Here is a 24,224-nt window from a genome sequence, read left to right as displayed (position 1 = left end):
TGGTGGTCTGTACACAACTCCCACCAGCGTTTTCTGCCCTTTGGAATTCCGCAGCACCACCCATACCGATTCCACATCATCCAGGCCAATGTAGCACCTTTCACGACTACCGGCCGTCCCAAAGCACTTTACAGCCAATGAAGTACTTTTGAAGTGTAGTCACTGTTGTAATGTGGGAAACGCGGCAGCCAATTTGCGCACAGCAAGCTCCCACAAATAGCAAAGTGATAATGATGACCAGAGAATCTCTGTGCGTCATGTTGATTGAGGGATAAATATTGGCCAGGACACCGGGGATAACTCCCCTGCTCTTCTTCGAAATAGTGCCACAGGATCTTTTACATCCACCAGAGAGGGCAGACGTCTGAGGTTAACGTCTCATCTGAAAGACGGCATCTCTGACAGTGCAGTTCTCTCTCAGCACTGCACTGGGAGTGTCAGCTGAGATTCTTGTGTAAAAGTCTCTGGAGTGCGACCAACTACCTTCTGAGTCAGAGATGGGTGTGCTAACTGTAATGTATGTACCTGTGAATATGCTCACAGATTTACAGAGCTGTTGAGTTGTGAGAGGCTTAGCCAGTCATGTGATGTTCACAAAACTCAATCAACCCCCAGCCAGTTGGGTTCAGTGGGTCCACAATGGGGCAGGTGGTTATGAGCCTGGTGGATGAACCGGTAATGTGAAGTGTGATTGTTAAACCTTTTGCTAATAAACCAACTCATTCTGACTAGCAATGTGTTGCTATGAATTCTGAAGCAAGGAACCCATGAAGCAAATGCATTACACTAACTAGGGGGTATAGTTTCAGAATTAGGGACCACCCATTTAAAACGGAGATGAGGATAAATTTCTTCTCTCAGAGGGTTGTAAATCTGTGGAATTCTCTGCCCCAGAGAGCTGTGGAGGCTGGGTCATTGAGGTGGAGCGAGACAAATTTTTGAATGATAAGGGAGTGAAGGGTTATGGGGAGCGGGCAGGGAAGTGGAGCCGAGTCCATGATCAGATCAGCCATGGACTTATTGATTGACGGAGCAATCTCGAGGGGTCGAATGGCCTCCTCCTGCTACTATTTCTTATCTTATGAAAGGACGCCAGGGAGAACTCCACTGCTCTTCTTCAACATAGTGCTACAGGATCTTTTACGTCCACCGGAAAGGGCAGATGTCTCAGTTTAACCTCTTAAGTGAAAGAAGGCATCTCTGACAGTGCAGCACTCCCTCAGCATTGCACTAGGAGTGTCAGCCTAGATTCTTGTGTAAAAGTCTCTGGAGTGGGTCTTGAAGCCACAACCTTCTGACTCAGAGATGGGGTGCTAACCACAGAGCGATGGCTCATAATTCCAGGTTCACATTGGTGAAATTTATTAATTAAAGTACCACTCGGGGTCACTGAGGCTGCAGTACCCACAGTCAGTCACTAGGGGTTGCTGAGACTGCAGTACCCACTGTCAGTCACTAGGGGGTCACTGTGAGACTGCAGTACCCACATTCTGTCATTAGGGGTCACTGTGAGACTGCAATATCTACAGTCGGTCACTAGGGGTCACTGTGGGACTGCAGTACCCACATTCTGTCATTAGGGGTCACTGTGAGACTGCAGTACCCACATTCTGTCATTGGCGGGTCACTGTGAGACTGCAATATTACAGTCTGTCACTAGGGGTCACTGTGAGACTGCAGTACCCACAGTCTATCACTAGGGGGTCACTGTGGGACTGCAGTATCCACAGTCGGTCACTAGGGGTCACTGGGAGACTGCAGTATCATCAGTCTGTCACTAGGGGTCACTGTGGGACAGCAGTACCCACAGTCTGTCACTAGGTGTCACTGTGGGACTGCAGTACCCACAGTCTGTCACTAGGGGTCACTAGGGGTCACTGGGAGACTGCAGTACCCTCAGTTTGTCACTTGGGGTCACTGTGGGACAGCAGTATCCACAGTCTGTCACTAGGGGTCACTACCACTGTCGTATCCTGGGGCTGGGTAGAGGTCAGGTGTCATTTCAGGGAGGGGTACAGGACCATTTCAGGGAGATGATGATGTTCTCCCAGTGAAAGTGCAGTCCCAGATGTGACAGGCCAACGAGGCCCACCTATTCCGGGCCTGCATCCGATGAGCCACCTGCCCAGCAGCACTGTCTGCACGTGGCCGTCCTGAGCGGGTCTGCCATGTGAAGGGGACCAAGGTCCCGAACACGACCTTGTTGAAGGTCCCACAAGCAATCCTGTGCAAGCAGTCGTTGCCCGTGCTACTGAATCGACCCTGTGGTGTGAACGGGGTGAATTGGGTATGGGGCCGTCTTATGGTCATACCGGCAGGGCAATACTCGGTCACAGATCCTGCTTCAACACCCCATACCCAGAAAAGAGAGGGGTCCATTAATAAAGACACATAACATGGCTTTCTACCCCCATCGTCGGCCATTCACCCTCATCATAACACGGACAGCACACGCTCCCTTCACACGCTGCTCCAACATACAACACGCAGAGCACATGCTCCCTTCACACAGTGCTCCAACATACAACACACAGAGCACACGCTCCCTTCACAGTGCTCCAACATACACCATGCAGAGCACACGCTTCCTACACACGCTCCAACATAGAACACGGACAGCACACGCTCCCTTCACAAAGTGCTCCAACATACAACATGCAGAGCACATGTTCCTTCACACGCTGCTCCAACATACAACACAAACAGCACATGCTCCCTTCACACGGTGCTCCAACATACAACATGGACAGCACATGCTCCCTTCACACAGTGCTACAACATACAACATGGACAGCACACGCTCCCTTCAGTGCTCCAACATACAACACAGACAGCACATGCTCCCTTCACATGGTGCTCCAACATACAACAGAGTACACGCTCCCTTCACACGGTGCTCCAACATACAACACGCAGAGCACACGCTCCCTTCACACAGTGCTCTAACATACAACATGAACAGCACATGTTCCCTTCACATTTGGCTCCAACATATAGCATGGACGGCACATGCTCCCTTCACACGGTGCTCCAACATACAGAGCACGCGCTCCCTTCACACAGTGCTCCAACATAAAACACACAGAGCACACGCTCCCTTTACACAGTGCTCCAACATACAACACGGCGAGCACGCATTCCCTTCACACAGTGTTCCAACATACAATGTCTTACAACATGGTGGGAGATCACGGTCTACCTCGGGACATCATTCCATTACCTGTCCGTCTCGCAGCTCGTAGGAGATGAGCCTTATCTGCACGGGTCCGGGGCCGGAATGAGCCACTGGAGGCGTGATGACTACTGACAGGTTGGGGTCGGCCAGCAGGGGCATCTCAAAGCAGGTGGGTGGGACGGAGAGAGTCTTGTTCACACGCACCGTGGTGGACGTCAGGGTCACCAGAGACTGGCAGGGAGAAAGGCAGGAGGAACACGGTGAGAAACATCAGCGCGGACAGGGGGGGAATCGAGAATGGTATCACATCGAATCTACGGCACAGAAACAGGCTGCTCGGCCCAGCGGGTTTATACAGCTCATACACCACACAAGACCCATTCTAATCACCTCTTCCCATCCTGTATCGTCCATCCCTTCCTTATCATCTTACTCTCTGGGTCTCCGGGGGGAGGGGCCATGGGTCACCGAGGGGAGGGGCCCTGGGTCTGCCGGGGGAGGGGCCCTGGGTCTCCGGGGGGAGGGGCCCTGGGTCTCCCGGGGGAGAGGTCCTGGGTCTCCCGGGGGAGGGGCCCTGGGTCTCCAGGGGAGGGGCCCTGAGTCTCCCGGGGGAGGGGCCCTGGGTCTCCAGGGGAGGGGCCCTGAGTCTCCGGGGGGAGGGGCCCTGGGTCTCCGGGGGGAGGGGCCCTGGGTCTCCGAGCGGAGGGGCCCTGGGTCTGCCGGGGGAGGGGCCCTGGGCCTCCGGGGGGAGGGGCCGTGGGTCTCCGAGGGTAGGGGCCCTGGGTCTCCCGGGGGAGGGGCCCTGGTTCTGCTGGGGAAGGGGCCCTGGGTCTCCGAGGGGAGGGGCCCTGGGTCTCCCGGGGGAAGGTGCCTGGTTCTGCTGGGGGAGGGGCCCTGGGTCTGCCAGGGGAGGGGCCCTGGGTCTCCGGGGGGAGGGGCCCTGGGTCTGCTGGGGGAGGGGCCCTGGTTCTCCGGGGGGAGGGGCCCTGGGTCTGCCGGGGGAGGGGCCCTGGTTCTCCGGGGGGAGGGGCCCTGGGTCTGCTGGGGGAGGGGCCCTGGGTCTCCGGGGGGAGGGGCCCCGGGTTTCCGGGGGAGCTCAGGGCTCTGGGTTGCTGGGAGCAGGGGCCCTGGGTTGCCGGGGGAAGAACAGGCCATGGGTTTCAGGGAGCGCGGGCACTTACTGCCAACACCTCGGTTTCGGTGATGTTCCAGAAGGCCTTCCAGAAATGCACGTCCAGGTTCTGGGTAAGCCGCTCAAACTCGGAGCCGCGAAGCTCGGGGTCGATGGCGTATTTCCCGCTGGTGAAGATGGAGGTGGCAGCAACGCCTGAGGGAGGAAACAAAGCAACAAGTTGAGCTGCGAATCCCAGGGACTTCAATAAGGAGCCTCCTGATATCCCAGCCGTCAGTGAGAACTCCCATTTCTACAGCCCCTTTCACCACCAGAGACGCCCAAAAGAGCTTCATGGCCAATGAAGGACCTTTTGGAGCATGGTCACTGTTGTAATGTGGGAAACGCGGCAGCCTATATGCGCACAGCAAGCTCCCACACACAGCCCTGTGATAATGACCATCTGTATTTAGTGATGTTGGTTGAGGGATAAATATTGATCCACGATACCGGGAAAAACTCCACTACTCTTCTTCGAATTGAGGCCATGGGATCGTTTACATCCGCCTAAGAGAGCAGACGGGGCCTCGATTTAACGTCTCATCTGAAGGATGTCACCGAGAGTGCAGTGCTCTCTCAGTACTGCCCTCCGCCAGTGCAGCACTCCCTCAGTACTGCCCCTCCCACAGTACAGCACTCCCTCAGTACTGCCCCTCCGACAGTGCGGCGCTCCCTCAATACTGCCCCTCCAACAGTGCAGCACTTCCTCAGTACTGCCCCTCCGACATTGCGGCACTCCCTCAGCACTGCCCCTCCCACAGTGCGGCACTCCCTCAGTACTGCCCCTCCCACAGTGCGGCGCTCTCTCAGTACTGCCCCTCCCACAGTGCGGCACTCCCTCAGTACTGCCCCTCCCACAGTGCAGCACTCCCTCAGTACTGCCCCTCCGACAGTGCGGCACTCCCTCAGCACTGCCCCTCCCACAGTGCAGCACTCCCTCAGTACTGCCCCTCCGACAGTGCGGTGCTCTCTCAGTACTGCCCCTCTGACAGTGCAGCACTTCCTCAGTACTGCCCCTCCGACAGTGCGGCACTCCCTCAGCACTGCCCTTCCGACAGTGCGGCACTCCCTCAGTACTGCCCCTCCGACAGTGCAGCACTCCCTCAGTACTGCCCCTCCTACAGTAGCACTCCCTCAGTACTGCCCCTCCGACAGCGCAACACTCCCTCAGTACTGCCTCTCCGACAGTGCAGCACTCCCTCAGTACTGCCCCTCCGACAGTGCGGCGCTCCCTCAGTACTGCCCCTCCGACAGTGCGGCACTCCCTCAGCACTGCCCTTCCGACAGTGCGGCATTCCCTCAGTACTGCCCCTCAGACAGTGCGGCACTCCCTCAGTACTGCCCCTCCGACAGCGCAGCACTCCCTCAGCACTGCCCCTCCGATAGTGCGGCGCTCCCTCAGCACTACCCGTCCGACAGTGCGGCGCTCCCTCAGTACTGGCACTGCGAGCATCGGACTGCATTATGGGTTCAGGTCTCTGGAGTGGGACTCGAACCCACGATCTTCTGACTCAGAGGCGAGAGAGTGCTACCCACTGGTCACTGGCCGACACTGGAATAAGGAACCTGCGGGTATCTCAGCCATCAGAAACACTTTCCCCATTATGTGATCCTGCGATTACATTATCACACCTCTCTCATCACACAATGATTAGATAGTGCAATGGTTCACCATTACTTGCAGCCGTCCACCAGTACTCTGGTTACACTGCTGTGTGTTTTGCTGCACTGGAGCAGCAAGAGGAGGAGGATTAAGGAATTAAGGAACAGTGAAGGATGCAAGTCTGTGGTGGGAGTTGTGAACAGACCTCCTGACAGCAGTGATATAGTAGCCGAGATCAGCGAAGCAGGCAGAAAAAAATATAGCGTCGAGAATAAACGTTAATTTTCACGAATTTCTAGCGTGTACTCGGGATGGTTTTCTGGAACGATTTGTTTTGGAACCCACAAGGGAACAGGCCGCACGGGATTTAGTGAGGAACGGACCATAATTCATTAACAGTCTGACGGTAAGGCAACATCTTGCCAAGAGTGACCGCCGTATAATCGAATGTGGTATTAAGTTTGAGGGGGAGACGGGAGAGGCGGTTTTCCAGCGTGCATCGCCTCTTTGGCACGTCTGTCGCGACATGTGCTTTGTACGGCTGCCGTACAGCCAGGAAAAAGCTGCCGTTACAGATCGGATCTCGGGCGGAATCGCCCAGAAAGGAAGGCAAGTTTTTCCTCTTTATTTATTTCGGCATGTTTTCATTAGTTTTAAGAGCGGGGAAGTGTGTGTGTGTGTGTGTGTGTGTGTGGATCGGAGACGTTTTGTTTCCAGCACAGCGGCAGTCTCCCGTGGGGAATTCAGTGGGCCTCCTGAGCCCCCCCGCCCGAGGAGGAGTGTGCAGTGCCGCTGTTTAGCGCTGCTCTCTGGGTGTTGGGCGTACAATCTGAATTTAGGACTGAGGCTGTGCCCAACACCCAGCGGTAAAACGGTACATGCGTGAATTTCGAGCCCCAAGGGTTTAGGCGCAAGGCGGACTTCGAAGGGATGAGAAATGGCTCGATTCACAGACAGTGGGAGGCATTCAATGTATTTAGTGCAATACAAAGTCAGCACGTTCGCCGAAAGTTCAAAGGGGTCGCAGTTCCCTTTCTAACGCTGCCCGTTATCACCGGTGCTGGCCGGCTAACGTGTGGCAATGGCCCGTCGGTGGAGTGTGGCGTCCACGGCTCGGGAGAGGTTTGGCCGTGGACGCCGCGGAGGGGCCCAGAGGTAACGCTGCGCGGTCTCACGCCGCCCGCGTGGTGACGTCGGCCAGCGTGCAGCGCCCTCTTGGCGCCGCTCCCACGATATCCGCAGTTTGTGCGCAGGCCTCGCGGGAAGGCGTCCGAACTTCCTGGGAAAGGTGGGAGGGAACATCGCGGGGCTCAGGCGGAATCGCCCAGAGATCAAGCTCAGTGGTTTTTTTCGTTATTTCTTTTATCTTGTTTTCATTAGTTGGAACAGTGGGGAAGTTTGTGTGATGTTTGAGGGGTTTTTCCCTTCCCGTTTTGTTTTCTAGCATGGCGGCAGCCTCCTGATGCAAGATTCAGCCAGCCCCCTGAGCTCCCGCCCCAGGGTGAGTGTGCAACACCACCTTTTAGCGTTGCTCTCTCATCTTTGGGCGTAAAAACGGAATTTGCCAGTTGGAGCCTGTGCCTGACGCCCGGCGGTAAAATCAACACTCGGGCACCGACACCGCCTCAAACACCGCGGGACCGAATTTCGGCCCCAAAGGCTCTGTTTGTGGAGTTAAGCAAAACATGGTCAACAAATGAAGCAACAAATGAAACGAAAAGGCTTACACAAAAGCAAGGAGCAGTGGAAATCCAGCGGACTGGGAGAGCTATAAAAAGCAACAGAGGGATAGAAAGAAAGCGTTAAGAGGTGCAAAAAAGGATAACAGAAAAAACCTGCAAGGGATATCAAGGCTAACAGTAAAGGTTTTAATCAACATATTAAGAGAAAGAGTGAAATGTGGGCCCCTTAAAGATAGGCGGAGATGATACTGTAATCCATACTGTATCCGCCTCATTTCGTGCATTACTCCTCACCGTCTTTCACTCCTTTCCATTATTCTCGCTTTCACCTCCATACAAGTCGACTCTCTACAGCTACAGATTGAGCAATGTTTTAAGCAACTGTATTGCAGACCGCCCAGGATGTCCTAATGTTCAGCCCGTCCACTGCCATAATATGCTGGCTTCAATCAATGAAGACCAAACCATATACAGGTACAACGTCCGAAATCCGGAATCTTCGGGACCGAATCCGTGCCGGGCTCCGAAATCCGGCAAAACCCAAAAGCTGGCACGGATTTGGTCGAGGATTCCGGATTTCAGACTTGATTTTCTCGTCTGAAATCCGGAATCCTCGACTAAATCCGTGCCGGATTTGGGGTTATGGGACAATGATTCCGGACGACTCCATCAGCTGTGCGCAAAATGTCGGGTTGTCGGACAATTCTGGTTTTCGGCGTTCCGGATTTGGGACGTTACAGTTGTGTAGCTGTTATAGCAGATATGATGTTCATGTGATCCCATAAAGCAAATTAAGATTTTTAAATGATAACCATAAAACACTATTTTGGACTTTTTTGTCTTTGCGATGTGTCGATGCTGTCAATGCTGCAGGATACCAGCAAGATGAGAAGAGATGAAGAAGATGTCAGAGATGTGTAGGAAGACTTCCCAGAGTGCTTTACAATGAACCTCAGGCAACACGAGGAAAACCCTTTTTACGCAGCGAGTGGTTGGGATTTGGAATGTGCTGATAGGGTGGGGGGATACAGAGTCAATCGTCGACTTCACAAGGGAATCCGATAAATGCTTGAAGGAGAAAAAGTTGCAGGGGTACGGGGAAAGAGCAGGGGAGGGGGACTAACTGGATTGCTCTTCGAAGGAGCCGGCGCAGACTCGACGGGCCGAACGGCCTCCTACTGTTCTATGATTCTGTCCACAATAAGGAACTGGCGGACTTGTTAAATGAGAACTTTGCATCCGATTTCACAATGGAGGGCAAAACACCATTGGTGCAAGGGGACCAAAATAAAGCAAGAAGCGGAATTTCATGTTTAGAAAAATGGTGATGGAGAAAATAATGGAAGTTATGATAGACAAATCGCCAGGACCTGATGGTTTACACGCCAGGGTATTAAAAGTAGTTGACAAATAAACTGCAGAGGCCAGAACTCTCTAGATTCAGGAATTTGATTGCAAATGTCACTCCATTATTTATGAAGGGTGGGAGAGAGAAACCAGGTAACTGCAGGTGGATGTAACCGAATGGCGGAACAGGCTCGAGGGGTTGAATGGCCTCCTCCTCTTCCTGTGTTCCCAGTAACAACCTGCACGTATACAGTGTTTCTAACACAAACAGTTTGACGGCAATTTGAGAGAAGCACAATGAAGATGGCCAGTGAGAAAAGGAAGGAAGAGATGAGCGTGAGTGGGGGTGGATGGAAGCGCTGGGCTCCGAGGGGGTTGTTAAAGGTGGAGAGGGAGATGCAGAGGCAGGGAAGGTGACAGGAGGTTGTTAAAGGTGGAGAGGGAGATGCAGAGGCAGGGAAGGTGAGAGGAGGTTGTTAAAGGTGGAGAGGGAGATGCAGAGGCAGGGAAGGTGACAGGAGGTTGTTAAAGGTGGAGAGGGAGATGCAGAGGCAGGGAAGGTGAGAGGAGGTTGTTAAAGGTGGAGAGGGAGATGCAGAGGCAGGGAAGGTGAGAGGAGGTTGTTAAAGGTGGAGAGGGAGATGCAGAGGCAGGGAAGGTGAGAGGAGGTTGTTAAAGGTGGAGAGGGAGATGCAGAGGAGGTTGCAGAAAGCGAGCGACTATGTCGGAGCTGACGGCTGAGCAGAACAGTTCTGAATTGAATCTGCGGGTGATGGAGTGCTGGTGCGGCTCAGTCAGGGTGGGGTGATGGGCGAGTTGGGTTTAGCTCAGGACAGCTAGTGTGTGGCAGAGTTTTAGAGGAGTTAGGAGTTCAGGGTGGGAGGAAGCTGGAAAGCAGAGGGATGGCATAGTCGTGTCTGGAGGTGACATGGGCACATTGAATCATACAGCACAGAAGGAGGCCATTCGGCCCATCGAGACTGTGCCGGCTCTGTGACAGAACGATCCAATCAGTCCCACTCCCCCCTGCTCTTTCCCCACAGCCCGGCACACTTCTCTTTGTCAATTATTTATCCAATTCCCTTTTGAAAGTTGCTATTGAATCTGCTCCCACCGCCCTTTCAGGCAGCGCGTTCTAGATCACAACAATTCACTGTGTAAAAAATAAATCTCCTCATTTTCCCCCAACATGCAAAGGTTTGAGTGTCTGAAGGGTTCGGGAGGAGATTGGGGAATGTGACTGATGTGGCGACCTGGTGATGTTTAATGTGATGAGTATCAAGTATTATTCCATCACGTGTAAGTCAGTATGATCTTTTAAAGATGTCAGTGGCCACGTCAGTAATAAGCCATTGTAACCGCAAGGCGTGATGGGAAGCTGGGCCATATGTAAGCTAAAAACGTTAAAACCACGGACTTCAGAAGGTAAGACATAAACAGGTTTCTAAAACCCTGAAACAAGGGACAATTAACGATTGGGTAGAGATAAGGGGAAGGAAAGGTGACCATAAATACCTTGAGGCCGACACAATCGAGATAATAAGAGACACCTGTTTAAATTTCATGTGCCTTGAACGAGGGTGACTTGCTTCCACAAGAGTTCACAGATGTTTCAATGAAGGACCCGATGTTCTCGTCCTGAACTCCAATTGAGGGGGTGGAAGATGCCTGTGTGTGGATTTTTTTAACGTGTGGTGACCATTGCACACCAGCCACCACACGGGCTCAACAAAGCTAGGACTTTATCCAGTGGCAAGGGTTAGCCAGGACGACTGGAGACCTGTTCTGCTGCACGGACCCAGTGCGCACACACATATCCCACTGTGGGCTGGCCCGTGCTGCCCCTGGGCCCTCGGCTCTTCTGGGCCCAGTACCCGAATTCGCCGTACCTCCGCCACGGATTTGCGACGAGTGATCGGGGCGGAGGAGTGATGAGGGATCGTGGCTGAGATTTGGTGGGTGAGCGTGACGGAGGTTCGGCGAATGTTTGGTGCGGAGGGAGATCGTGGCGGAGGTGCGGCGAGTGTTTTTGTAGCGGAATAGCGGTGAGGGATTGTGGTGGAGGTGTGGCAAATGTTTGTTTAAGTTTACGTGAGCGTTAGTCAATGGTCAAGGAGCTGTCACCCTTATATGGGCTTGTCTTTGTCAACTGTGGAGTTTTACTTCCTCCTGATCGTGGATAATTGAGTGAGCACACTATTGGAATTTTGAGAGTCTTCGCTGCGGTGAAAGGCTCTCCCCTCCATGCTTGTATTAAAGATTTCTCATATCACAGAGCACCCGTGCCTCCGAGTGGTTACCTTCCACAATCGTGGCGGAGATGGAAGCAAGCAGTTTAAAGCGCGGGTCAGCCTCAATTGCCAGTTGAAGATTACCAAACAGCCTGGCTCAGTGGGAGAGAAGCTGCGGAGGTGGACGGAGTCAGTGGGGAGTGTGTGTCCCGGGCCAAGGTTCCCCCCCCCCAGCCCATGTAGAACTGGGGAAACACCCACGTCTTATCCAAAGGCTAGCATTCCCAGCAACGCAGCGCTCCCTCCGCACTTCACTGGGAGTGTCAGCCTACATTATGGGCTCAGGTCTCTTGAGAGGGACTTGAACCCACGACCTTCTGACTAGGAGGGGGGCTGTATTTTATAGTAGAACTCCCCCAGGCTTTCCTCCTGATTTAAGTATTGGCTTACACTGTGTCACAGCATCAAAGCATTTATTTTGATAGAAATAAAGGAGACGTACTCACCGTACTGTGGTAAGCTACTTGCTTCCACTAGTGAAGGCATGAGGTTAAAACAGAAACAAAGCGTTTCAATGTTACTCTGCACTCCTTGCCAAAGCTCCCTCTCCATTTTATTCAAATACATCGCATGAACTTTGAGCTGGGAGTGAAACTGTTTCATCAAACACTCCTAGGATGTGTTACATACAGAGTAAAGCTCCCTCTATACTGTCCCATTCAACACTCCCAGGGCAGGTACAGGGGGTTAGATACAGAGTAAAGCTCCCTCTACACTGTCCCATCAAACACTCCCAGGGCAGGTACAGGGGTTAGATACAGAGTAAAGCTCCCTCTACACTGTCCTATCAAACACTCCCAGGGTAGGTACAGCACGGGTTAGATACAGAGTAAAGCTCCCTCTACACTGTCCCATCAAACACTCCCAGGGCAGGTACAGCACGGGTTAGATACAGAGTAAAGCTCCCTCTACACTGTCCCATCAAACACTCCCAGGGCAGGTACAGCACAGGTTAGATACAGAGTAAAGCTCTCTCTACACTGTCTCATCAAACACTCCCAGGGCAAGTACAGGGGGTTAGATACAGAGTAAAGCTCCCTCTACACTGTCCCATCAAACACTCCCAGGGCAGGTACAGGGGGTTAGATACAGAGTAAAGCTCCCTCTACACTGTCCCATCAAACACTCCCAGGGCAGGTACAGCACGGGGTTAGATACAGAGTAAAGCTCCCTCTACACTGTCCCATCAAACACTCCCAGGGCAGGTACAGGGGGTTAGATACAGAGTAAAGCTCCCTCTACACTGTCCCATCAAACACTCCCAGGGTAGGTACAGCACGGGTTAGATACAGAGTAAAGCTCCCTCTACACTGTCCCATCAAACACTCCCAGGGTAGGTACAGCACGGGTTAGATACAGAGTAAAGCTCCCTCTACACTGTCCCATCAAACACTCCCAGGGCAGGTACAGGGGGTTAGATACAGAGTAAAGCTCCCTTTACACTGTCCCATCAAACACTCCCAGGGCAGGTACAGGGGGTTAGATACAGAGTAAAGCTCCCTCTACACTGTCCCATCAAACACTCCCAGGGCAGGTACAGCACAGGGTTAGATCATGTACACTGTTCCATTGGATGATTTCAAAAATGAACTCGGAAGAATCCTCCTTCCTCTGCTCAAGTACCCATGCTCCATACCTCAGCCCAGACTATGAGCATCCACAGGCTATTTGACAATGGAGGCCATCACGGTCACCTTCCCGCACTTTCCCAAAGGGGTCACCAGAAAGTCATCAGAAGGAGGAAGTCAGTGGCCCAGAGGGAGAGAGTTCCTATCACTATGGGGACCAGGAGCCCAGAGGGAGCGAGTTCCTATTGCTGTGGGGTCCAGCAGGCACACAATAAATGATGTCCCTGAATTATCCGCTTTCAGCTACTGGAGCTCCAAGCCTGCCCTCCGAGCGATGAAATGGAGCAGCCAGAAGCTAGCGTGCTGGTCAGGTCCGGAGCAGGCTGTGCTTGGCAGGCCTGTGGATGCAGGATAGAGGGGGCTGGTAAACAGGCCAGACACCCAGGTCCAGGGAACCTCCTGTGGGCGTTGTGGTTTCAGACTGTAAGGGAGTGTTTGAGCACCCGCAGCGGGTTTATCAATCGATACTGGCGGGCTTTTGGTATTCAGCCACAGTTTGACCACTGGAGTTTGTCTCTTTAATAACAAGAACCAAAAACACACTCGCACATAAATGGAGATAGAAACACAGCAAACACACACAGACAGCAAACACACACACACACACACATACACACACACACACACACACACTCACACATACACACACACACACACACTCACACATACACACACACACACACACACACTCACACAGACAGCAAACACACACACACACATACACACACACACACACACACTCACACAGACAGCAAACACACACACACACACAGACAGCAAACACACTCACACGCACACAGACAGCAAACACACACACAGACAGCAAACACACACACACACTCACACACACACACACAGACAACAAACACACACACAGCAAACACACACAGACAGCAAACACACACACACAAACACACACACAGACAGCAAACACGCACACACACACTCACACACACGCACACAGACACACACACAGACAGCAAACACACACAGACAGCAAACACACACTCACACGCACACATACAGCAAACACACACACTCACACACACATGCACACAGACAGCAAACACACACGCAAACAGCAAACACATACAGACAGCAAACACAAGCACACACAGCAAACACACACGCATACACACACACACAGCACACACAGCAAACACACACGCATACACACAGCAAACACACACACACACACAGCAAACACACACGCATACACACAGCAAACACACACACACACAGCAAACACACACGCACACAGACACTCACGCACACACATACTCACACAGCAAACACACGCAGACAGCAAATACATACAGACAGCAAACACACGCACACACACACAGCAAACACACACAGAGCAAACACACGTGCACACACACAGCAAACACACACGCACACATACATACACAGCAAACACACACAGCAAACACACACGCAAATACACAGACAACAAACACACACAGACAGCAAACACACACACACAGATAAACACACACCAATGGAAACAGCACACAGCAAACACACACTGCACACACACACAGCAAACACACACACACACAGACGTAGATAGACATACACATACACAAACACACAGACAGACACACACACAGATAGACATACACACACACAGATAGAAACACACACACATCATCATCACAGGCAGTCCCTCGGAATCGAGAAAGACTTGCTTCCACTCCTGAAGTGAATTCTTTGGTGGCTGAACAGTCCAATACGAGAGCTACAGACTCTGTCACAGGTGGGACAGATATTTGTTGAGGGAAGGGGTGGGTGGGACAGGTTTGCCGCACGCTCTTTCCGCTGCCTGCGCTTGATTTCTGCATGCTCTCGGCGTTGAGACGCGAGGTGCTCAGCGCCCTCTTGGATGCACTTCCTCCACTTAGGACGGTCTTTGGTCAGGGACTCCCGGGTGTCAGTGGGGATGTTGCACTTTATCAAGAAGGCTTTGAGGGTGTCCCTGTAACGTTTCCTCTGCCCACCTTTGGCTCGTTTGCCGTGAAGGAGCTTTGAGTAGAGCACTTGCTTTGGGAGTCTCGTGTCTGGCATGCGTACAATGTGGCCTGCCCAGCGGAGCTGGTCAAGTGTGGTCAGTGCTTCAATGCTGGGGATGTTGGCCTGGATGAGGACGCTGATGTTGGTGCGTCTGTCCTCCCAGGGGATTTGTAGGATCTTGCGGAGACATCGTTGGTGATATTTCTCCAACAACTTGAGGTGGCTACTGTCATGTATTCAACCAGCATTGTAACCCATGTATAATCTGACCTAAGTTGTACACTGCGAGAACAATGACCACTAGGTGGGAGACACTCCTAACCTGGACCATCAGGTATAAAAGGGGAAGCTCCACCCATCTTCATGATTTGAGTGCTAAGGAATAAAGGACAGGTCACAGACTGACCTTCTCTCAAGCATGGGCCTCGTGTGCATTTATACTGTGTAGTAAGGACGTGTCAATGGCGACAAGAAACTGGGATTTAAACCACGCGAGCATGGCCACTAGCAGAACAGACGAGAGGTACTGTGTTAAGGAATGGTTGGGACAGAGATTCAACATTGTTAAAGCAGCACACAGTTCTCCAGGCAGACAAGGGCAGTCAGGCATGCCCCAACATGTAGTCGAACCCAGAGGGGGAGTTCGACAGAGACAATGGCAAGCTGAACGGCGATTCACGCCATTGCAAGGGACAATGCGGCCAGTAATGGGGCCATCAACACCTGTTAATGGCGCACTCAAGGACAGTCACAGGGGCAGTCAGGGACGATCGACTGGCAAGGGACCTTTTGTTTCAAACAACAGCTCATGTTGGAGGCGTGGAGGCACACACTCAGCCGGAGTTTGCAGAGATGAGCAAAATACCTGCAGAAATTGCAGAAGTGAACGCTGGAGGAAATCACTGGAAGCTGAAGTTCAGCGAGTTCATCTGGAGCACGTATACAGTTCATACACCAGGACGCCACCGATAATGATGAAAGTGCTCCTCAATGGCATCCCAGTATCAATGGAGCTAGACACGGGGGCCAGACAGTCCCTGATGGGTATCAAACAGTTCGAAAAGTTGTGGGCATCCAAGGCCAGGAGGCCAAAATTATCGCCAATTGACGCACAGCTACGAACTTACACAAAGCAGATCATTCCGGTGCTAGGCAGCGCCACGGTAGTCGTGACCCACAAAGATTCGGAGAACAGGGGACAGTCCCGCACTACTGGGGAGGAGTTGGCTTGCTGTCATGAACTGGAAATGGGGCGATGTCAATGCAATTTCCTCTGTGGAGCGAGTATCTTGCTCACAGATCCTCGACAAATTTGACTCATTATTTCAACCCGGCATCGGCACTTTCATGGGGGCCAAGGTAGTGATTCACATAAACCCGGACGCTAGGCCAGTACACCACAAGGCCAGAGCGGTGCTGTACGTGATGCGGGAAAAGATAGAAGACGAATTGGACCGCCTGCTGAGGGAAGGTATCATCTCGCCAGTCGAATTCAGTGACTGGGCGAGCCCGATCGTGCCGGTGCTCAAGACGGATGGGTCGGTCAGGATATGTGGTGATTACAAGGCCACCATCAATCGGGTGTCACTCCAAGACCAGTACCCGCTACTGAGAGCTGAGGACCTCTTTGCGGTGGCAAACCTTTTTCAAAATTGGACCTGACCTCAGCTTACATGACCCAGGAGCTGGCGAGTGAGTCGAAGAAGCTGACCACCATCACGACACACAAGGGGTTGTTTGAGTACAACAGATGTCCGTTCGGGATTCGCTCGGCCGCCGCGATCTTCCAACGAAATATGGAAAGCCTCCTCAAGTCGATTCCAGGGACGGTGGTTTTTCAGGACGACATCCTCATCACGGGTTACGATACTGAAGAACACCTCCACAACCTGGAGGAGGTGCTACGCAGACCGGACTGGGTAGGGCTGCGACTGAAAAAGGCGAAGTGCGTCTTCCTAGCTCCAGAGGTAGAATTCCTGGGGATGAGGGTAGCAGCAGATGGGATCAGCCCTTCTGCATCCAAGACGGAAGCGATCCAGAGAGCACCCAGACCCCGTAACATGACGGAGCTGCATTCGTTCCTGGGGCTCCTGAACTATTTTGGTAACTTTCTTCCCAAATTGAGCATGCTGCTAGAGCCGCTACACGTGCTTCTACACAAAGGTTGCGAATGGGTCTGGGGGGACAGCCAAGAAAGGGCTTTTAATAGAGCATGCAATTTGTTATGTTCCAACACTCTGTTAACACTATACGACCCATGTAAGAAACGTGTGTTAACGTGCGATGCGTCGTCCTATGGTGTCGGGTGTGTGTTGCAGCATGTCAATGCCAAGGGTCAGTTACAGCCGGTAGCTTATGCCTCCAGGAGTCTGTCCCAGGCAGAAAGGGGTTATGAGATGGTAGAAAAGGAGGCGCTCGCATGTGTATATGCTGTAAAGAAAATGCACCAGTACCTGTTTGGCAGGAAATTTGAGCTGGAGACAGATCACAAACCCCTAACGTCCCTTTTGACCGACAACAAGGCCATAAATACAAACGCATAGGCCCACATACAGAGGTGGGCACTCACGTTAGCCGCCTATGACTATACAATTTGGCACAGACCGGACACCGAAAACTGCGCCGATGCACTCAGCAGGCTCCCACGAGCCACCACTGAGGGGGCTACCGAGCATGCTGCTGAGATGGTCATGGCTGTTGAAGCTTTCGGAAGTGAAGGCTCACCCGTGACAGCCCGTCAGATTAAAGTCTGGACAAATAGAGACCCGCTATTGTCTCTAGTCAAGAAATGTTTCCTGAATGGGGACTGGGCAGCCACGTACAGGGCATGCCCTGAGGAATTTAAACCATTTCACAGGCGCAGGGATGAACTCTCGATTCAGGCCGATTGCCTACTGTGGGGAAACCACGTAGTCATGCCCCAGATGGGCAGAGAGGTGTTCATCAGAGAACTCCACAATGAGCACCCGAGCATTGTCATGATGAAGGCAATTGCCAGGTCACACGTTTGGTGGCCAGGATAGACGCAGATCTGGAACTTTGTGTTCGCAGGTGCAACACATGTGCCCAGCTGGGCAATGCGCCCAGGGAAGCCCCCCTTAGCCCCTGGCCATGGCCCGCCAAGCCTTGGTCACGCATCCATGTGGACTACGCAGGTCCTTTCATGGGAAAAATATTTTTGGTTGTAGTAGGCGCCTACTCCAAATGGATCGAGTGTGTCATGTTAAATTCAAGCACAGCCTCTGCCACGGTAGAAAGTCTACGGGCAATGTTCGCCGCCCACGGTCTACCAGACGTCTTGGTCAGCGACAATGGCCCGTGCTTCACAAGCACTGAATTCCAAGACTTCATGGCAGGCAATGGAATTAACCATGTCAGAACGGCACCGTTCAAGCCGGCCTCAAACGGCCAGGCAGAACGAGCAGTGCAGATAATCAAACAGGGGATGCTCAGAATCCAAGGGGGTTCCCTACAAACCCGCTTATCACGCCTCCTGTTGGCCTATAGACCCCGACCACACTCGCTCACAGGGGTTCCACCCGCAGAGCTGCTAATGAAAAGGACGCTCAAAACCCGGCTATTCCTTATACACCCCACCATGAAAGAAATTGTCGAGAGCAGGCGCCAGCCACAATATGACTACCATGACAGGAATGTGAGGGCGCGATGTATTGATGTAAATGATCCTGTTTTTGTCCTCAATTACGCTGCAGGGAACAAATGGCTCGCTGGCACTGTGATTGACTGTGAAAGAGGGAAATAGGATTCTGGTAGTTAAACTTACCAATGGACAAATCTGCCGCAAACACGTGGATCAAACAAAAAGGAGGTTCAGCAACCCCATAGAAGGAGCAGAGGAAGAACGCGATGTAGAGTTCACTCCACCACAGGTGACCGAACACCGGAACCAAAGGGAGGAGAGCCCAGTCACTGTGGGCAGTCCGGACAGGCCTGAGGCACTGCAAACAGCAGACACTCAGGCCAGCGCCAAACAACCGGAGCCCCAACTCAGGTGCTCTACAAGGGAGCGTAAACCACCAGAGACTCAACCTGTGATCCCAATAAGACTTTGGCGGGGAGGTGATGTCATGTATTCAACCAGCATTGTAACCCATGTATAATCTGACCTAAGTTGTACACCGTGAGAACAATGACCACTAGGTGGGAGACACTCCTAACCTGGACCTTCAGGTATAAAAGGGGAAGCTCCACCCACCTTTATGACTTGAGTGTTAAGGAATAAAGGACAGGTCACAGACTGACCTTCTCTCAAGCATGGGCCTCGTGTGCATTTATACTGTGTAGTAAGGACGTATCAGCTACTGTCCATGGTCCATGTCTCTGAGCCATACAGGAGGGCGGGTATTACTACAGCCCTGTAGACCATGAGCTTGGTGGCAGTTTTGAGGGCCTGGTCTTCAAACACTCTTTTCCTCAGGAGGCCGAAGGCTGCACTGGCGCACTGAAGGCGATGTTGAATCTCATCGTCGATGCCTGCTCTTGTTGATAGGAGGCTCCCGAGATATGGGAAGTTGTCCACGGTGTCCAGAGCCGCGCCGTGGATTTTGATGACTGGGGGGCAGTGCTGTGCGGTGAGGACAGGCTGGTGGAGGACCTTTGTCTTGCGGATGTTTAGTGTAAGGACCATGCATTCGTACGCCTCAGTAAATATGTCGACTATGTCCTGGAGTGCAGCCTCTGTATGTGCACAGATGCAGGCGTCATCCGCGTACTGTAGCTCGACGACAGAGGTTGGGGTGGTTTTGGATCTGGCCTGGAGATGGTGCAGGTTGAACAGGTTCCCACTGGTTCTATAGTTTAGTTCCACTCCAGCGGAGAGCTTGTTGACTGTGAGGTGGAGCATGGTGGCGAGAAAGATCGAGAAGAGGGTTGGGGCGATGACGCACAGATAGACACACACACACACACACAGACAGACACACACACACAGATAGAGACACACACACACACAGACAGACAGACACACACACACAGATAGAGACACACACACACACACAGATAGACACACACACACACACACAGACAGACACACACACACAGATAGAGACACACACACAGACAGACACAGATAGACACACACACACACAGACAGACAGACACACACACAGACAGACACACACACACAGATAGAGACACACACACAGGCACGCACACACACAGACAGACACACACACAGACACACAAAGGAGACAGCACACAGCAAACACACACACACACATACAGATAGACACACACACACACATACAGATAGACACACACATACACACAGATAGACACACACATACACATCGATAGACACACACACACAGAAAGACATATATATTCAAAAGGGAGTTAGATGTGGCCCTTACGGCTAGAGGGATCAAGGGGTATGGAGAAAAAGCAGGAATGGGGTACTGAAGTTGCGTGATCAGCCATGATCATATTGACTGGTGGTACAGGCTCGAAGGGCCGAATGGCCTACTCCTGCACCTATTTTCTATGTTTTATGTTTCTATGACACAGACACGCAGATAGACACAGACACACACACACAAACACACAGATAGATAGACACACACATAGATAGACACAGACACACACACACACGGACACATACACACACAGCAAACACACACACACACACAATGGAGGCAGCACACACAGCAAACACACACGTGTGCAGCCACACATGCAACACACACACACATGCAACACACACACACATGCAAACACACACACACATGCAACACTGAAGACATGGGTGACACACACACACACACACATGCAACACTGAAGACATGGGTGACACACACACACACACGTGCACAAGCACACATGTGCAAACTAAGTGCACAACCACATACACGTGAGAACAGACTTGCGAGCCAACACGCGCTTCTTACCCAGGCTGGTTTCATGTTTTCTGTAGTTTTCCCCAAACGAGACCAGGCCGATTGAGATGGTTTGTAGGAAGGGGCGGATCGCAGGGGTAAACTGCAAGGAACAAGAGGCGAAGGTCAGAAGTAACCCAAGCAACTGAAATGCTGCTAGGAGATGACAGGGTAAGCCGGCCCTGTGCAGAAATGGTTAGCAATGCAAATAGCTCAATTACTGAGAGGGCAGGCTGTGGGGAAAGGGCCCATTCACAGAGGGCAGGCTGTGGGGATTGGGCCCATTCACAGAGGGCAGGCTGTGGGGTTAGGGCCCATTCACAGAGGGTACACTGTGGGGAAAGGGCCCATTCACAGAGGGCAGGCTGTGGGGAAAGGGCCCATTCACAGAGGGTACACTGTGGGGAAAGGGCCCATTCACAGAGGGTGTACTGTGGGGAAATGGTCCATTCACAGAAGGTGCACTGTGGGGAAAGGGCCCATTCACAGAGGGCAGGCTGTGGGGAAAGGGTCCATTCACAGAGGGTGCACTGTGGGGAAAGGGTCCATTCACAGAGGGTGCACTGTGGGGGAAGGGCCCATTCACAGAGGGCAGGCTGTGGGGAAAGGGCCCATTCACAGAGGGTGCACTGTGGGGAAAGGGCCCATTCACAGAGGGTGCACTGTGGGGGAAGGGCCCATTCACAGAGGGCAGGCTGTGGGGAAAGAGCCCATTCACAGAGGGTGCACTGTGGGGAAAGGGCCCATTCACAGAGGGTGCAATGTGGGGGAAGGGCCCATTCACAGAGGGCAGGCTGTGGGGAAAGGGCCCATTCACAGAGGGTGCACTGTGGGGAAAGGGCCCATTCACAGAGGGTGCACTGTGGGGGAAGGGCCCATTCACAGAGGGCAGGCTGTGGGGAAAGGGCCCATTCACAGAGGGTGCACTGTGGGGAAAGGGCCCATTCACAGAGGGTGCACTGTGGGGAAAGGGCCCATTCACAGAGGGTGCACTGTGGGGGAAAGGCCCATTCACAGAGGGTGCACTGTGGGGGAAGGGCCCATTCACAGAGGGTGCACTGTGGGGGAAAGGCCCATTCACAGAGGGTGCACTGTGGGGGAAGGGCCCATTCACAGAGGGTGCACTGTGGGGGAAGGGCCCATTCACAGAGGGTGCATTGTGGGGGAAAGGCCCATTCACAGAGGGTGCACTGTGGGGGAAGGGCCCATTCACAGAGGGTGCACTGTGGGGTTAGGGCCTATTCACAGAGGGTGTACTGTGGGGCAAGGGCCCATTCACAGAGGGTGCACTGTGGGGTTAGGGCCCATTCACAGAGGGTGCACTGTGGGGAAAGGGCCCATTCACAGAGGGTGCACTGTGGGGGAAGGGCCCATTCACAGAGGGTGCACTGTGGGGAAAGGGCCCATTCACAGAGGGTGCACTGTGGGGAAAGGGCCCATTCACAGAGGGTGCACTGTGGGGTTAGGGCCCATTCACAGAGGGTGCACTGTGGGGAAAGGGCCCATTCACAGAGGGTGCACTGTGGGGAAAGGGCCTATTCACAGAGGGTGCACTGTGGGGCAAGTCCCGATTCTATTAAATGGATTGGATGGGGAGGTCCAGGGAAGCTACTTTCTGTGGTGGGGCAACCAAGTTCAAGGGGCACAATCTTCCAATGAGAGCTGGGGCGATCAGCAGCAAAATCAGGTAGCACTTTTTCACAGGACGATACGAATTGTGAGACAAAAAATGAGCCAGGTTTATCTCCTTGGTCTTCTGTCATCCCACAGTTGCATTGGACAACGATAGCGGAGTTGCTGATGAATCATAGCAATCAACCTTTGTATTCAGTCTGGGCCCCGCACCTCAGGTGAGATATATTGGCCTGGGCTCAGATTCCAGACTCCCATCACCTTTGTGTGAAGAAATGCTTCCTGACATTTCTATCAATAGTCAGCAACTCTGCTATCGTTGTACAATGCAACTATGGGATGGCAGGAGGCCAAGGAGATAAACCTGGCTCATTTTTTGTCTCACAATTCGTATCGTCCTGTGAAAAAGTGCTACCTGATTTTGCTGCTGATCACCACAGCTCTCATGATACCGAGGCTGAAAGGGCGAAATTATGAGGGCGAGTTGCACAGACTGGGCTTGTATTCCCTCGAGCTTAGACGATTAAGGGATGATCTAATCGAGGTGTTGAAGATAATTAATGGAGTTGATCGGGTGGATCTGTGGGGGAGTCCAGAACAAGGGGCAGAACCTTAAAATTAGAGCTGGGCCGTTCAGGGGTGATGTCAGGAAGCACTTCTTCACACAAAGGTGGTGGGAATCTGGGACTCTCTCCACAAAAAGCTGTCGAGTCTGGGGGTCAGTTGACAATGTCAGAACTGAGAATGGTAGATTTTTGTTAGGTAAGGGTATTAAGCATTACGGAACCAAGGTGGGCACATGAGACTAAGATACAGATCAACCATGATTTAATTGAATGGTGTAACAGGCTCGAGGGGCTGAATGGGTCTCCTCCTGTTCCTGTGTAACAGGCTCGAGGGGCTGAATGGGCCTCCTCCTGTTCCTGTGTAACAGGCTCGAGGGGCTGAATGGGCCTCCTCCTGTTCCTGTGGGACAGGCTCAAGGGGCTGAATGGGCCTCCTCCTGTTCCTGTGTAACACGCTCGAGGGGCTGACTGGGCCTCCTCCTGTTCCTGTGTTCCCATAAGCTGCGGCTGTACATGTTCTAAACAGGATGCAGAAATCATGGAGGTGAATCACAAACGATTGTTAAAGTGATTTGCAGTGCCAGTAAACACAGAGTGACACGACTGCAGGCTGAAGGGCATTTGAAGTGAGTCAACAAATAGAATCAAAGGGTCATCAGTATGCAAGGTGATGGAGCCAGGGGAAAGTGAGAAGGAAGTGTACAGAGAGGTAATGAGTGGAACGTCAGCACCTTATGGATACAGAGGGAATCAACAACTTGTATTTGTATAGCGCCTCCAACGTACTCAAACCTCCCAAGGTGCCTCACAGGAGTGTTACAAGATAAAAATTTGACAGCGAGTTGCATGAGGAGAAATCAGCGCAGGTGACGAAGGTCGGTTTTAAGGAGCGTCTCAAAGGAGGAAAGAGAGGTAGAGAGGTGGAGAGGTTTAGGGAGGGAGTTCCAGAGCTTGGGGCCCAGGCAGCCGAAGGCATGGCCACCGATGGTGGAGCGATTATAATCAGGGATGCTCAGGAGGGCAGAATTAGTGGAGTGCAGACATCTCGGGGGGTTGTGGGGCTGGAGATTACAGAGATAGGGAGGGGCGAGGGCCATGGAGGGTTTTGAAAACAAGGATGAGAATCTTGAAATCGAGGCGTTGCTTAACCGGGAGCCAATGAAGGTTGGTGAACACAGGGGGTGATGGGTGAGTGGGACTTGGTGCGAGTTAGGACAGGGGC

At 52.6% G+C, this 24,224-nt stretch overlaps 1 protein-coding gene across 1 annotated transcript in view; it reads right to left on the bottom strand.

Annotated features, from left to right (window-relative positions):
- The window catches only part of lipeb (lipase, hormone-sensitive b), a 170,495-nt gene that overhangs the window by 57,699 nt on the left and 88,572 nt on the right, over positions 1 to 24,224 (bottom strand). Inside the window, exons 3-6 of the mRNA XM_070869259.1 lie at positions 20,817 to 20,907; positions 11,716 to 11,742; positions 4,357 to 4,502; positions 3,221 to 3,406 (exon numbers count right to left, since the gene is read on the bottom strand). Of these exons, the coding sequence (XP_070725360.1) occupies positions 3,221 to 3,406; positions 4,357 to 4,502; positions 11,716 to 11,742; positions 20,817 to 20,907 (450 nt within the window). The remainder of the gene's footprint in view (positions 1 to 3,220; positions 3,407 to 4,356; positions 4,503 to 11,715; positions 11,743 to 20,816; positions 20,908 to 24,224) is intronic.

This window comes from Pristiophorus japonicus, chromosome X (genome assembly GCF_044704955.1).
Source record: "Pristiophorus japonicus isolate sPriJap1 chromosome X, sPriJap1.hap1, whole genome shotgun sequence".
Lineage (NCBI taxonomy): Eukaryota > Metazoa > Chordata > Chondrichthyes > Pristiophoridae > Pristiophorus > Pristiophorus japonicus.
This window is presented reverse-complemented; position numbering and strand designations above follow the sequence as displayed.